Raw genomic sequence first — 10,959 nt, forward strand, 5'->3', positions numbered from 1 at the left:
GGCTCGGACGGGGACGGGCACGGCCGAGGGTCCGGGGCCACCGGGCGCTCGCCGGGATGGGGGGACACGAGGACAATTACTACGGCAAACACGGTAAAAGGGGAGGGGGGATCGGGGGGTGCAGGGGAGGGGGGGCTTCGGCAGCGCGGCCGGGGGTCGGGGGCACCGGCACCGGGGGTTCGCCGGGGGTCGGGGGCACCTTCGGAGCTTCGCCGGGGGTCGGGGGCACTTTTAGGGGATCCACCGCGGCTTGGGGGCACCTCTGGGGGTTCCCCGCGGGTCGGGGCCCCCTCGGCCCCCGGCTCGGCGCGGAAGGAGTCAAAGGGCCGCGGAGAAAGGCGGAAAAAACGAACCCGAAACGGGCGGAAAAAGGGGCAATAAAAAGCGAGGCAAAGCGAAAGCAAAAGCGGCCGCGCCCCGCACGGAATCGGCCGCGGGTTTGGGGGGGTCGGGGGGGGGGCGGGGGGGGCGGGGGGGGGGGTTTGGGGGGGGGGGGGGGGCCGCAGGGGGGGGGGGGCCGCCCTCCCCGGCGGCCGCAGAACCGGCCCGACGGTCGCGGTCGGAGCCGGCGCCGGGACAAAACCGGCTCCGGCGGTTCTGGGGCGTCACCGCGGCGCCGGCACCGCCGGGATCGGGGTTCGGGGGTCCCTCAGGGTCGATCCGACCCCCCCTTCCTGCAGCAGTGACCCCCCCCACACACACACACCCCTCCGGGCCGCTGTTTGGGGGGGTCTGGGGTGAGGGTTTGGCGATCAGGGCTCGGCCGGGGCTGGAAAGGGGCGCCCCGAAAGGAGCGAACTCCGGCGCTCCCCAAAAAATGTCCCACAGCGAGCGTGTCCCCAGCACGGGGCTGCTGTGACACGCACCTCCCCCAAAACCCAGATGTATCCCTGCCCTGGGGCTGCTCCGAGCCCCCCCAAAGACCCCCCCAAAGCCCCGGCCCCCCCAGCCCCGGGCGGCTCCCACGGTGGCGCCGGCGCTGGCTCAGTTCCCACCCTAAAAATAAAGCGGGAGCAGCGGGACGGGGCCGGAGCGCCGGGGGGGCTGTGGCGGGCTGGGGGGGCCCGGGCTGCTCCGGGGCTCTGCGGGACCCCCGGGTGTCCCCCCCCCCCCGCACCCCAGCCCCTCTCTGCCCCCGCGGCTCTTTGGTGCTTCCCTGGGATTTCGGGTCTCTGCGGCGTTTCCACGGGATTTCGGGTCTCCCTTGCCGCGGCTCGGGGGCATTTTTGGACGGAACCACGTGGAAACAGGTTTTCCAAGGGAGGGGTTGTTTCCACGCCCGGGAAGCGGCTCCGCGGCAGGGAATCGGCGTCTGGAGATTGTTTTGCTCCCGGTTCTCCTTATCCTGCGTGCCCCGGGGTGAGATGAGGAGGAGGAGGAGCCCCTTCCATCCCATCCCATCCCGTCCCTCTCCCTGCCCGCAGGAACGCCGCAGAAATACGACCCCACTTTCAAAGGTCCCATCTATGACAGGTAAGTGGAGCCCCCCCGGGGTCCCCAAACCCGGGATCCCCAAACCCGGGGTCCCCAAACCTTCCTCTCCCCGCTGGCAGGGGCTGCACCGACATCGTCTGCTGTGTCCTGCTGGTCGTGGCCATCGTGGGCTACGTGGTGGTCGGGGTCGTGGGTACGTGCCGGGGGTCAAGGGGGGTTTGGCCCCTGGGCTGGGGTCTGGGGGCTCGGGGGGGGTTGGACCCTGTGCTGAGGGTCAGGTCTGGGGGTTTGGGGGGGTTGGGTTGGACCCTGTGCTGAGGGTCAGGTTTGGGGGTTCAGGGGGGTTGGACCCTGTGCTCAGGGTTGGGTCTGGAGGTTTGGGGGGGTTGGGTTGGACCCTGTGGTGAGGGTCGGGTTTGGGGGTTCAGGGGGGTTGGACCCTGTGCTGGGGTCTGGGGGTTCAGGGGGGGTTGGACCCTGTGCTGAGGGTCGGGTCTGGGGGTTTGGGGGGGGTTGGGTTGGACCCTGTGCTGAGGGTCGGGTCTGGGGGCTCAGGGGGGGTTTGGTTGGACCCTATGGGCTCCGGGCGTTGCCCCCCATGCCGAGGGTCCCACCCCTCTGGAAGGGCTGTGGGGGCTGCAGTGACCCCGCTGGCTCCAACCCCATCCTGTGCCCCCCAGCCTGGACCCACGGGGACCCCCGGAAGGTGATCCACCCCACCGACAGCCGCGGGCAGTTCTGTGGGCAGCAGGGGACCCCCAACGAGTGAGTGCCCGTCCCGTCACCCCAGAGACCCCCCGGGGCACCGCGAGGGTCCCCCCAAACCGGGCGGTTTCGGTTCCTTTCGCAGGAAGAAGCCTTTCCTTTTCTACTTCGACATCGTCAAGTGCGCCAGCCCGCTGGTGCTGCTCGAGTTCCAGTGCCCCACCACGCAGGTACGGCCCGGACCCTCCACCCACCCCGAGGGGTCCCCACGGGGCACTGGGAGAGGGGGGGGTCCCATGCCATCACCTCCAACCCCCCCCGTGTCCTGCCCACCCCCAGATCTGCGTCAGCAAATGCCCCGACCGGTACCTGACGTACCTGACGGCCCACGGCGTGCCCGGAGAGCTGGGATACTACCGGAACTTCTGCGTCCCCACCTTCGACCCGCGCAAGGTGGGTGGCAGTGCCGGCGATCCGGTGGTGGTGCCGGCGATCCGGTGGCAGTGCCGGTGCTCCGGTGGTGGTGCCGGCGATCCGGTGGCGGTGCTGGTGATCCGGTGGTGGTGCTGGCATTCCAGTGGTGGTGCTGGCATTCCGGTGGCGGTGCCGGTGTTCTGGCGCTGTGGGGGCGATTCCTGCCCGGAGCGCTGACGGCCGTCGGTGTCCTTTTCCCCCCCAGGGTCCCATCGAGGTGCTGAAGGACAGGGAGTGCCCGGCCATGCTCATCCCCAGCACCCCATGTACGTCTGGAATTAGCGAGGAGCTCATTAACGAGCTCGTTAATGATTCGCTCGCTCTGTCCCTGCTTCCATCGGGAGGGTTTGGGGGTCGGAGGTTCCTGTTTTGGGGTCCTGTGGGGGCTTTGGGCTGGTTGTCCCGGCTGAGCCGCCCCCTCCTCTCTGTCTCCAGTGGCACGGAGATGCTTCCCAGCCATCCAGGCTAAGAAGGGCGTCATCATGGTGGGCAACGAGACCACCTACGACGACGGCCGCGGGCACCGCAGGAACGTCACCGAGCTGCTGGAAGGGGCCAAGTGAGTCCGGGAGCCGCTTAACGAGCGGCTCCGTTCGTTAGTGCTGCTTCGCCCGGCGAGGAACGAGCGGTTTCACCTGAGCCGGGGTCTGACGGAGATCCCGCACCAAAACCCGTGTCCGTCCGTCCCCCGGGCTCCTCGGAGCTCCCGCTCCATCGGCGTTTCCCGTTGCCTTGCAGGAAAGCCAACGTGGTGCTGGAGACCCGGCAGTTGGCCATGAAGATCTTCGAGGATTACACGGTGTCCTGGTACTGGATCATCATGTGAGCACGGCCCTCCCTCCCCGCGGGCAGAGCCGGGTGCCGGGCCGGCACAAACGGGGCAAAACTCAGGGATTTCATGATTTCCCCCTGTGGTTTCTGTCGGGCAAAGCGTGAGGTGCCGGAGGAGCAGCTTCGCTCTGCTCCTCCTCACGCTCCGCCTCCGCCGCGGGTCCCGCGTTTTGGGTGCCCCGTGGGTGGCACAAGGGGGGCTGTGACACACCAGCACCTTCCTCCCGCAGAGGCCTCGTCATCGCCATGGTGGCCAGCCTCATCTTCATCGTCCTGCTGCGCTTCCTGGCCGGGATCATGGTCTGGGTCATGATCGTGATGGTGATCCTGGTGTTGGGATACGGTGAGCGGGGGGGACGGAAGCGCCTCCCTGGCTTTTCCCTACTTTCCTCTCCCTATTTTAAGCGGGATTTGCCTCATGGAAGTTCACACTCCGTGTCCTTCCAGGTGCCTCCCCCCCGAACGTCGGCGCTGGTGGGGTTGAGCGGAGCCCGCCGGCGTCCGGCTCCGCTTTTCCCTGAAAACAGGACAATCTCCTGCTTTTCCCCGCAGGAATCTTCCACTGTTACATGGAATACGCGAAGCTGAAAGGGGAGGCGGGTTCGGACGTGTCCCTGGTGGACCTGGGCTTTCAGACCGACCTGCGCGTCTACCTCCACCTGCGGCAGACGTGGCTGGCCTTCCGTGAGTGCCGGGGTGTGGGGGAGCACGGGGGGTTTTGGGGGTCTCCTTGCGAAGGAAGGGCTTTGCCCCGTGCCGGATGTCCCTAGGGAGGAGCCAGGAGGGATTTTTCCCCGGGAAGGCAAAGGTGTTCTCACGCTGCCCCCATTCCCGGGGCTCCCCTTGTCCCCTGGCAGTGATCATCCTGTGCGTGGTGGAGCTGGTGATCGTCCTGCTGCTCATCTTCCTGCGCAAGAGGATCCTCATCGCCATCGCCCTCATCAAGGAGGCCAGCAGGTCCGGCCGCCCCCGTCCCATGGCCACTGCCCCCTGTCCCGTCCTGGTGTCTGGGGAGGCTCCCAGTGCCACGGGCTTTAACGGCGGCGTGGCCGTCCTCTCGCAGGGCCGTCGGTCACGTCATGTCCTCGCTGCTGTTCCCCCTGTGCACCTTCTTCCTGCTGTGCCTCTGCATCGCCTACTGGGCCAGCACCGCCGTGTATCCTTTGCTCCTCCCCTGCCCTGTGTCCCTGTTCCCCGGCAAAGACGCTGCCCGTGAGTCAAAGGGCTCCCCCGGGCACGGAACGGGATCTGCTGGCGCGGCGGCCACCTTAAATCTCTGAAGTTTAGCCCCAAACCAGCCCTGGGTGCAGGAGTGGCGGGGGGAGGTTGGTGGGAGCGGAGCAGAGGCTGGGTTGGGGTTGGGGTTGGGGCTGGAAAACGGGGGCTCTCCTTAACGGCCGCTCCACAGCTTCCTGTCCACCTCCAACGAGGCCGTGTACAAGGTGTTCAACGAGTCCGCCTGCCCCTTCTCCGGGCAGACCTGCAGGCCGGAGGTGAGGACACGGGGAAACCTGGCGGAGACGAGACCCCTCATTGAGTGAGAAACATCCCGGTGTCTCTCGGAGCCCCCGCGCTCCTCCCCGGCGCAATTCCAGCTCTCCAAGCCCGGCTGTGTCGGGTTGTTCTCCCCGAGCCACCGCGTGCCCGGAGCCGGTCTGAGCCGTCCCTCCTGGGAAGCTGAGCGGGATAACGACGTCTCTGAACGCTGGGGCTGCTCGGGGGGAAGGGGACACATCCCCGGCTGCCACCCCCACCTCTGCTTTCCCCGCAGACCTTCAACACCAGCAACGTCACCAAGCTGTGCCCCGACGCCCAGTGCCTGTTCGCCTTCTACGGCGGCGAGACGGCCTACCACAAGTACCTCATCGTGCTGCAGTTCTTCAACGTCTTCATGTTCTTCTGGCTCGCCAACTTCGTCATCGCCCTGGGCCAGGTGACGCTGGCGGGCGCCTTCGCCTCCTACTACTGGGCCTTCAAGAAACCCGACGACATGCCGGCCTTCCCGCTCTTCTCCGCCTTCGGCCGCGCGCTCCGGTACGTCCCCGCGCGCGGGGGAGACCCCGGGTGGTTCCTGGAGGTTGTCCCCCTTCCTAACGGGTCCGGGCGGTCCCGCCCCAGGTACCACACGGGCTCGCTGGCCTTCGGCGCGCTGGTCCTCGCCATCGTCCAGGTCATCAGGGTCACGCTGGAGTACCTGGACCACCGGCTCAAAGGTACCGGGGCTGCGATGGCCATGAGGGGACGGGCGAGGTCGGCCGCTCCCCGTGGCCCTCGAGGCCGGGGCTCGAGTCCAGGGGAATCGCTCCAGGGTTTCGGGGGAGGATCAGGGTTTTCCTCTTAGAGCTCCGTAGTCGCCTCTTTGTCCAAGAAAGGAAGAAATCCTTCCCTGGCAGGGTGGGGAGGCCCTGGCACGGGTTGCCCAGAGAAGCTGTGGCTGCCCCTGGATCCCTGGAAGCGTCCAAGGCCAGGCTGGAGGGGGCTTGGAGCAACCTGGGCTGGTGGAAGGTGTCCCTGCCCGGGACAGGACGAGCTCCCGGGTGCCTTCCAACCCAAACCATTCCATAATTCGGGATTCTGGGAAGAGTTTCCCGGGGCAGGAGCCAAGGGACGTGCCGTGGCTCCGGGCTCAGCCGGCCCGCCCCGGGGGCCTGTGTGGGTGCCAGGGAAGTCTGTGCCGCGTTCATCGGGAAACGTAAACAGCGAGTGGGAGCGTGGGAAGAGCAGACGGGGCTCATCCCACTGTCTGCAGCCACGGGGAGGCTGAAAACAGGGCACGGGGGGGAGGCCGTGGTGGGGCGGTGGGACAAGGTCTCCACCAGGGACCTTGGAGTCGCTGCTGGTGCTGATTTTGGTGCCCTCCAGCTGCAGAAAACAAGTTTGCCAAGTTCCTCCTGAGCTGCCTCAAGTGCTGCTTCTGGTGCCTGGAAAAATTCATCAAATTCCTCAACAGGAACGCCTACATCATGGTGAGAGTCACCCCAAACTGACGCCCTCGGGGGGCCGGGGCTGCCGTGGGGGCGTCTTGGCGCTCCCGGGGGTTTCCCTGGGCGGCTGTTGGGAATTGTGTCTGCCAACGTCACGGGAGCTCTGCAGCTGCTTGGCTGGCAAACCTTCATCTCAGCCACCTCACCTTGGCTTTGGGAAGGACCCTCTGTGGGTGGGCGGGCTCAGCTCTGGGTCTCCCCGATGCCCGACCCGTCAGTGGGTGAGGAAGCACTTCCAGGGTGGGATTTACCAGAGACCTGCCCCGAGATGGGACTCGTTGCACCCTCCCTCGGTGGTGACCTGGGTGCAGCTCTCTCTGCTCTGCCCCGTTTGTCCGCTCTAGATCGCGATCTACGGCACCAACTTCTGCACCTCGGCCCGCAATGCCTTCTTCCTGCTGATGAGGAACATCATCAGGTGAGATCCCGGTGTCCAGGAGGGCTCTGCTCCGTTACTTCCGAGTCCTTCCTGCTGCCAGAGGTCACCCCCGGCCTGGCTCCCCGTCCTCGGGGACCTCCCTCCCTCCCGCGCTTCCATCTGGGGTGGGGAGCGGATGTGGAGTCTCATCTCTCCCTCTCGTTTCCAGGGTGGCCGTGTTAGATAAAGTCACGGATTTCCTCTTCTTCCTCGGGAAGCTCCTCATAGTGGGAAGCGTCGGTAAGCGCCGGGCACTGGCAGCTCCTCCTCGGGACGCCCGGCTGCCGTAGCCGGTTGTGCCGTCCCAAAACCTCCTCTGAGGTCACCCCTCCCGTGTCCTGTGTCCTGTCTTCCCCACCCCACCCCTTCTGCCGCCGCCACCCCACCGCCGTGCCCATCCTGCGCTTGCTTTCCCAGGAATCCTCGCCTTCTTCTTCTTCACCCAGCGGATAAAGCTGGTCCAGGACACGGCGCCGCCGCTGAATTACTACTGGGTCCCCATTCTGGTGAGCCGCCGTCTGGGGCCGGGGTGACCCCCGAGGCAAAGGGCAGCGGTGCCCCAGGCGAGCCCCCCGCCCGCCCCCGGCGCCTCAAGGGCCGTCTTTGTTGGGTGTTTTTCCAACGAGCCCTTTGTTGGCCGCCGTTGGCCGCGCGCCCTCCCCGCGTTGGCCCCCGGCCGCCGTCGTGCCTGAGGCCTTTTGTCCCCCCTCGGGCTGCTCTGAACAGTCCTGCCCTGTTCCCTTCTCCCCCTTCCCCTGGGGAATTTGGGATTCAGCGGTTTCCTCCTCCTCCTCCTCCTCCTCCTCCTCCCCCCGGCCGGGGCGCTCCGGGCCCTCCGTGGCGTGACCGCGCGGCGTCTCTCGCAGACGGTGATCGTGGGCTCCTACCTCATCGCCCACGGGTTCTTCAGCGTGTACGGCATGTGCGTGGACACCCTCTTCCTCTGCTTCGGTGAGTACCCACCCCGGGGGGGGGGGGCAAAACCTCTCCCTCCCTCCAGGCTTGAGTTGGCCAGATTTGGGGGTTGGCTCCGAAATCCCCCTGGGGTTCTTTCCCTCCGTGTGGTTTTCTCCCCCTTTTTTCCTCTCCGGACTCCTCACCTGCGTTCTCACCTGCTTCCCCCCGCCTGCTGCAGCTCCTGCCTCCCTCCTGCTCCTTCTCTTTCGGTGCTTTTCGGTGGGATTAACCGCAGCTAACTTCAATTTCCCTTTTCTCCCCTCTTTTTCCTCCTTTTCTGCCTCTCCCGTGTCTCCCGTTCACACGTTCTCCATCCTTCATCCTCCATCCTCCATCTCCGCCCTGTCTCTCTCTCTCCCCGGCTCTTCTGCTGCTTTTTTCACTCTCCCCCCGTCACGGCCGCTCCTTCCCGGGGTTGGAAAAGGTGAAGACCTGGAGAGGAACGATGGATCTCCCGAGAGGCCTTACTACATGTCCCCCGAGCTCAGCGAGATCCTGCTGAAGGGGCACCTCGAGCCTTCCAAAAGCGCCGATAGCCAAGGCTAGGGATAGCCAAGGCCGGGGGCCAGCGCCGGGCGCCGCGGGACCCTCCCGGCCACCCCCGACCTGAGCAGCTTTTTGGTGCCCTGGGAGCCCTTCCAGGGTAGGGGGGTGCCGACCCTCAGTGCCCAGCCCGCCTTCCTGCCCAGTAACTCGCGTTCCCGCATCCAGAGAACCCGCCCGGCACCACTGGGAGTTGGGGCCGGGACCAGCCGGGTCCCCACAGCCCAGAGATGTTTGTTCCTGACCACCCGGCGTGGGTGGGAGGGCCGGGAGCACCAGCGGGAGGGATCTGCTGCAGCGGGACGGGGGTTTGTGGGACAGGCCGAGTGGGTTCCACCGCCCCGACCCGGTCTCTGGGCGCTCCCCTCTCCAAGAGCAGCAAAACTTCCCTGGCCCCTCCCCTGGCCCCTTTCCCGGCCCCTTCCCCGGCCCCCTTTCCTGGCCCCCTCTCTGTGCAAACCGCAGAACTCGGAAGGTTTCTGGGTGAGGCTGCAGAGCTTTGGTTTCTCACCTGCTGCTTCGGCACGAGGAGCCGCTGCCGGAGCCCCCGGGGGTTCAGAGGGTCCCTCGTGGAGCTTTGGGTGCTGCGGGGGCTGGTCCTGGGAGCTGCTTTTCCCCTGGGAGGGGCCAAGTGGGTTGGTTTGGCCCCGGCCTGGTCCGGGCTCCCGCGGGCAGAGGCGCTGGGAGCCGTCACGAGTGGGGGGCTGTCGCGACGGGGGGGCTGCCACGACTTCCACGCTCTCCCAGGGCGCGGCTGGAGATGATTCCAGAGGCCGTCCAGGCCCGGGGGGGGGCTGTAGGAAGGAAGAAGGAGCCTGTGGGGAAGGGAGGCGAGTCCCCACACAGGCTGTGGGGTCTGTGAGGGTGAGGCAGTGCCGGGGGAGCAGAGCGAGTGTCCGCAGTGGGATGAGGGGGGATCACAGGGGTGTGACCTCGGAGGGGAGAGAGATCAGCCCCCAAAGTGCTGGGAGGGGGGAGGTCACAGCCCCCCCAAAAAACACAGCCGAGTTTTCCCCTCCGGACAGCCCAGAGCTGATCAGGATTTATAAAAGCAGCTGCTCCGGCTCGGGCAGAGCCCCCCTCCCAAACCCTGGGCAGCCAGAGCTGACCCCGAGCTGTGCCCTCCCAGGACGAGGCCACGGCCTTAACGCTCCTGCTTCCATCCCAAAGGGACCCAAATCCCTCCCAAACCTCCCCCCCAGGTGCCCTCGCTCTGCTCCGGGGCCCTCTGGGTTTGTTTGGGGTGTTGTTTTCCCGGGATTTTCCGACCCCTTGGTGCAGTGGCACATTGGGAATGCTCCTTATTGGGAACACTGAGGGTGAATCCCAAGGGGAATCGCTTTGCATTGGTGTCCAGAGCCCCTGGGAAGAGCTGAGGGGACCTCCCTTCCCTCCAGGGGACCTCTTTTTCCCCCGGTTCTGTTCGACTTTCCCTCCCCGGAGTAACCAAACACCCGAATTTCCGCTTTCTCCCAAATCCCCGCGGGCTTTTCCCGGCGCTCCTGGGAAAAGGGAGGGGGGGGAGCTTCGCGTGTTTGGGCACGTTGGTTGTGACAGAGGCAGAGAAGGGGGAAGCCCTCGGTGAGGGCAGAGACTTTGTTTGGTCCGGGGTGGTGGTGAGGAGGATCCCTGGTGGTCAGAGGATCCCAGCCGTGCCGGGAGCCCCCGCTGAGCCAGGCCCAGCTGAGCCAGGCCTGTGTCCTCCCCGCCTGCGGGGCCGGGGGGGTTTTCTCTTGGCAGTGGAAGACCTGGAGCGGAATGACGGCTCGGCGGAGAAGCCCTACTTCATGTCCCCCGACCTGAGGAAGCTGCTCAAGAAGACCAACGCGGGGCAGGCGGACGCGTAGCCCCGTCCCGGCCTCCCCCGCCGCCCGTCCCGCCTGGAATTTGCCTTCCTGGACCTCGGACCACTGGTTCCTCCCGCGAGGGGGGCTCGGGGAAACAGGGATTGTTGAGGATCCGGCCCCGGAGCGTCACGTTGTCATTGGTGCTGCCGGCCGGCCCGGGGCTCTGGCAGGGGCAAAGTCCCTCCTCCCGGGGTGCTGGTGACTCCAAAACGAGCTCCGTTGGGTTTGGTCCCATTCCTTTATCCCGGTAAACGGGTGGTGTGGCCTCTGGCCCGGCCGTGCTCCGCGTTCCCTCGGCGCTCCGGTGGATCCGGGCGCGGAGGTGACGGGAGAACGAGCCAGGGGGGGTCCGGGCACCTCCTCAAGGGGGTTTTTCGGTCGTGGCCCCCCCCAAAATGTTGAGCTGCAGTTGGTGATTCCATCCGGAGAGCGGGAACGGGCTGGAATGGCCTCCCTGCTCCTGCCGCCCTCCGGGGACGCACCAGGGCCCTGTTTGGGGCCCCAACTAATTAATTCTTTTAGGAATAAGCTAATTAGTGCTTCTCTAGCTGCCTGTCGGGGGTGGGGGTGGAGGGGAGCGAGGGGTCCCCGGGCAGAATTGGGGGGTTGAGGCTCTGGCCTCAAGTTCCTGCAGCTTCCGCCGATTCCTCCCCAAAATCCATGTCCCGGTATCCAAAACCCGGCAGTTTGGGGCAAACCCTTCCCCAGAGGCTTTGCTTTTCGGGAGGGGCAGTGGTGGGTGGATCTGGGCGGGTTTTGGGTTCGT

General features: G+C 66.4%; 2 protein-coding genes across 3 annotated transcripts; both read left to right on the top strand.

The window, feature by feature from the left end:
• The first annotated feature begins 6 nt into the window (after nucleotides 1-6).
• LOC113940373 (choline transporter-like protein 2) lies at nucleotides 7-10,310 on the top strand. 2 transcript variants are annotated; one of them, XM_027631509.1, is made up of 22 exons: nucleotides 7-93; nucleotides 1,425-1,473; nucleotides 1,554-1,627; nucleotides 2,115-2,199; nucleotides 2,285-2,369; nucleotides 2,479-2,592; nucleotides 2,819-2,879; nucleotides 3,049-3,172; nucleotides 3,352-3,435; nucleotides 3,675-3,787; nucleotides 3,997-4,128; nucleotides 4,302-4,401; nucleotides 4,508-4,600; nucleotides 4,853-4,937; nucleotides 5,216-5,478; nucleotides 5,563-5,657; nucleotides 6,307-6,410; nucleotides 6,773-6,846; nucleotides 7,016-7,086; nucleotides 7,264-7,352; nucleotides 7,713-7,797; nucleotides 10,087-10,310. In XM_027631509.1, the coding sequence occupies exons 1-22, from the start codon at nucleotides 57-59 to the stop codon at nucleotides 10,191-10,193; spliced, it is 2,124 nt and encodes a 707-aa protein (XP_027487310.1). In that variant the 5' UTR covers nucleotides 7-56; the 3' UTR covers nucleotides 10,194-10,310. The 2 variants fall into 2 exon arrangements, with proteins under 2 accessions (XP_027487310.1, XP_027487309.1); XM_027631508.1 differs by lacking the exon at nucleotides 10,087-10,310 and adding an exon at nucleotides 8,228-8,423.
• Nucleotides 8,548-10,100, top strand: LOC113940374. Its single transcript, XM_027631511.1, has 3 exons — nucleotides 8,548-8,989; nucleotides 9,036-9,978; nucleotides 10,030-10,100. Exons 1-2 carry the CDS (start codon nucleotides 8,577-8,579, stop codon nucleotides 9,661-9,663), a joined length of 1,041 nt encoding a protein of 346 aa, XP_027487312.1. The 5' UTR covers nucleotides 8,548-8,576; the 3' UTR covers nucleotides 9,664-9,978; nucleotides 10,030-10,100.
• Nucleotides 10,311-10,959: the final 649 nt, after the last annotated feature.

The sequence above is a fragment of the Corapipo altera genome, unplaced genomic scaffold (genome assembly GCF_003945725.1).
Source record: "Corapipo altera isolate COAL_440 unplaced genomic scaffold, ASM394572v1 130769, whole genome shotgun sequence".
Taxonomy (NCBI): domain Eukaryota; kingdom Metazoa; phylum Chordata; class Aves; order Passeriformes; family Pipridae; genus Corapipo; species Corapipo altera.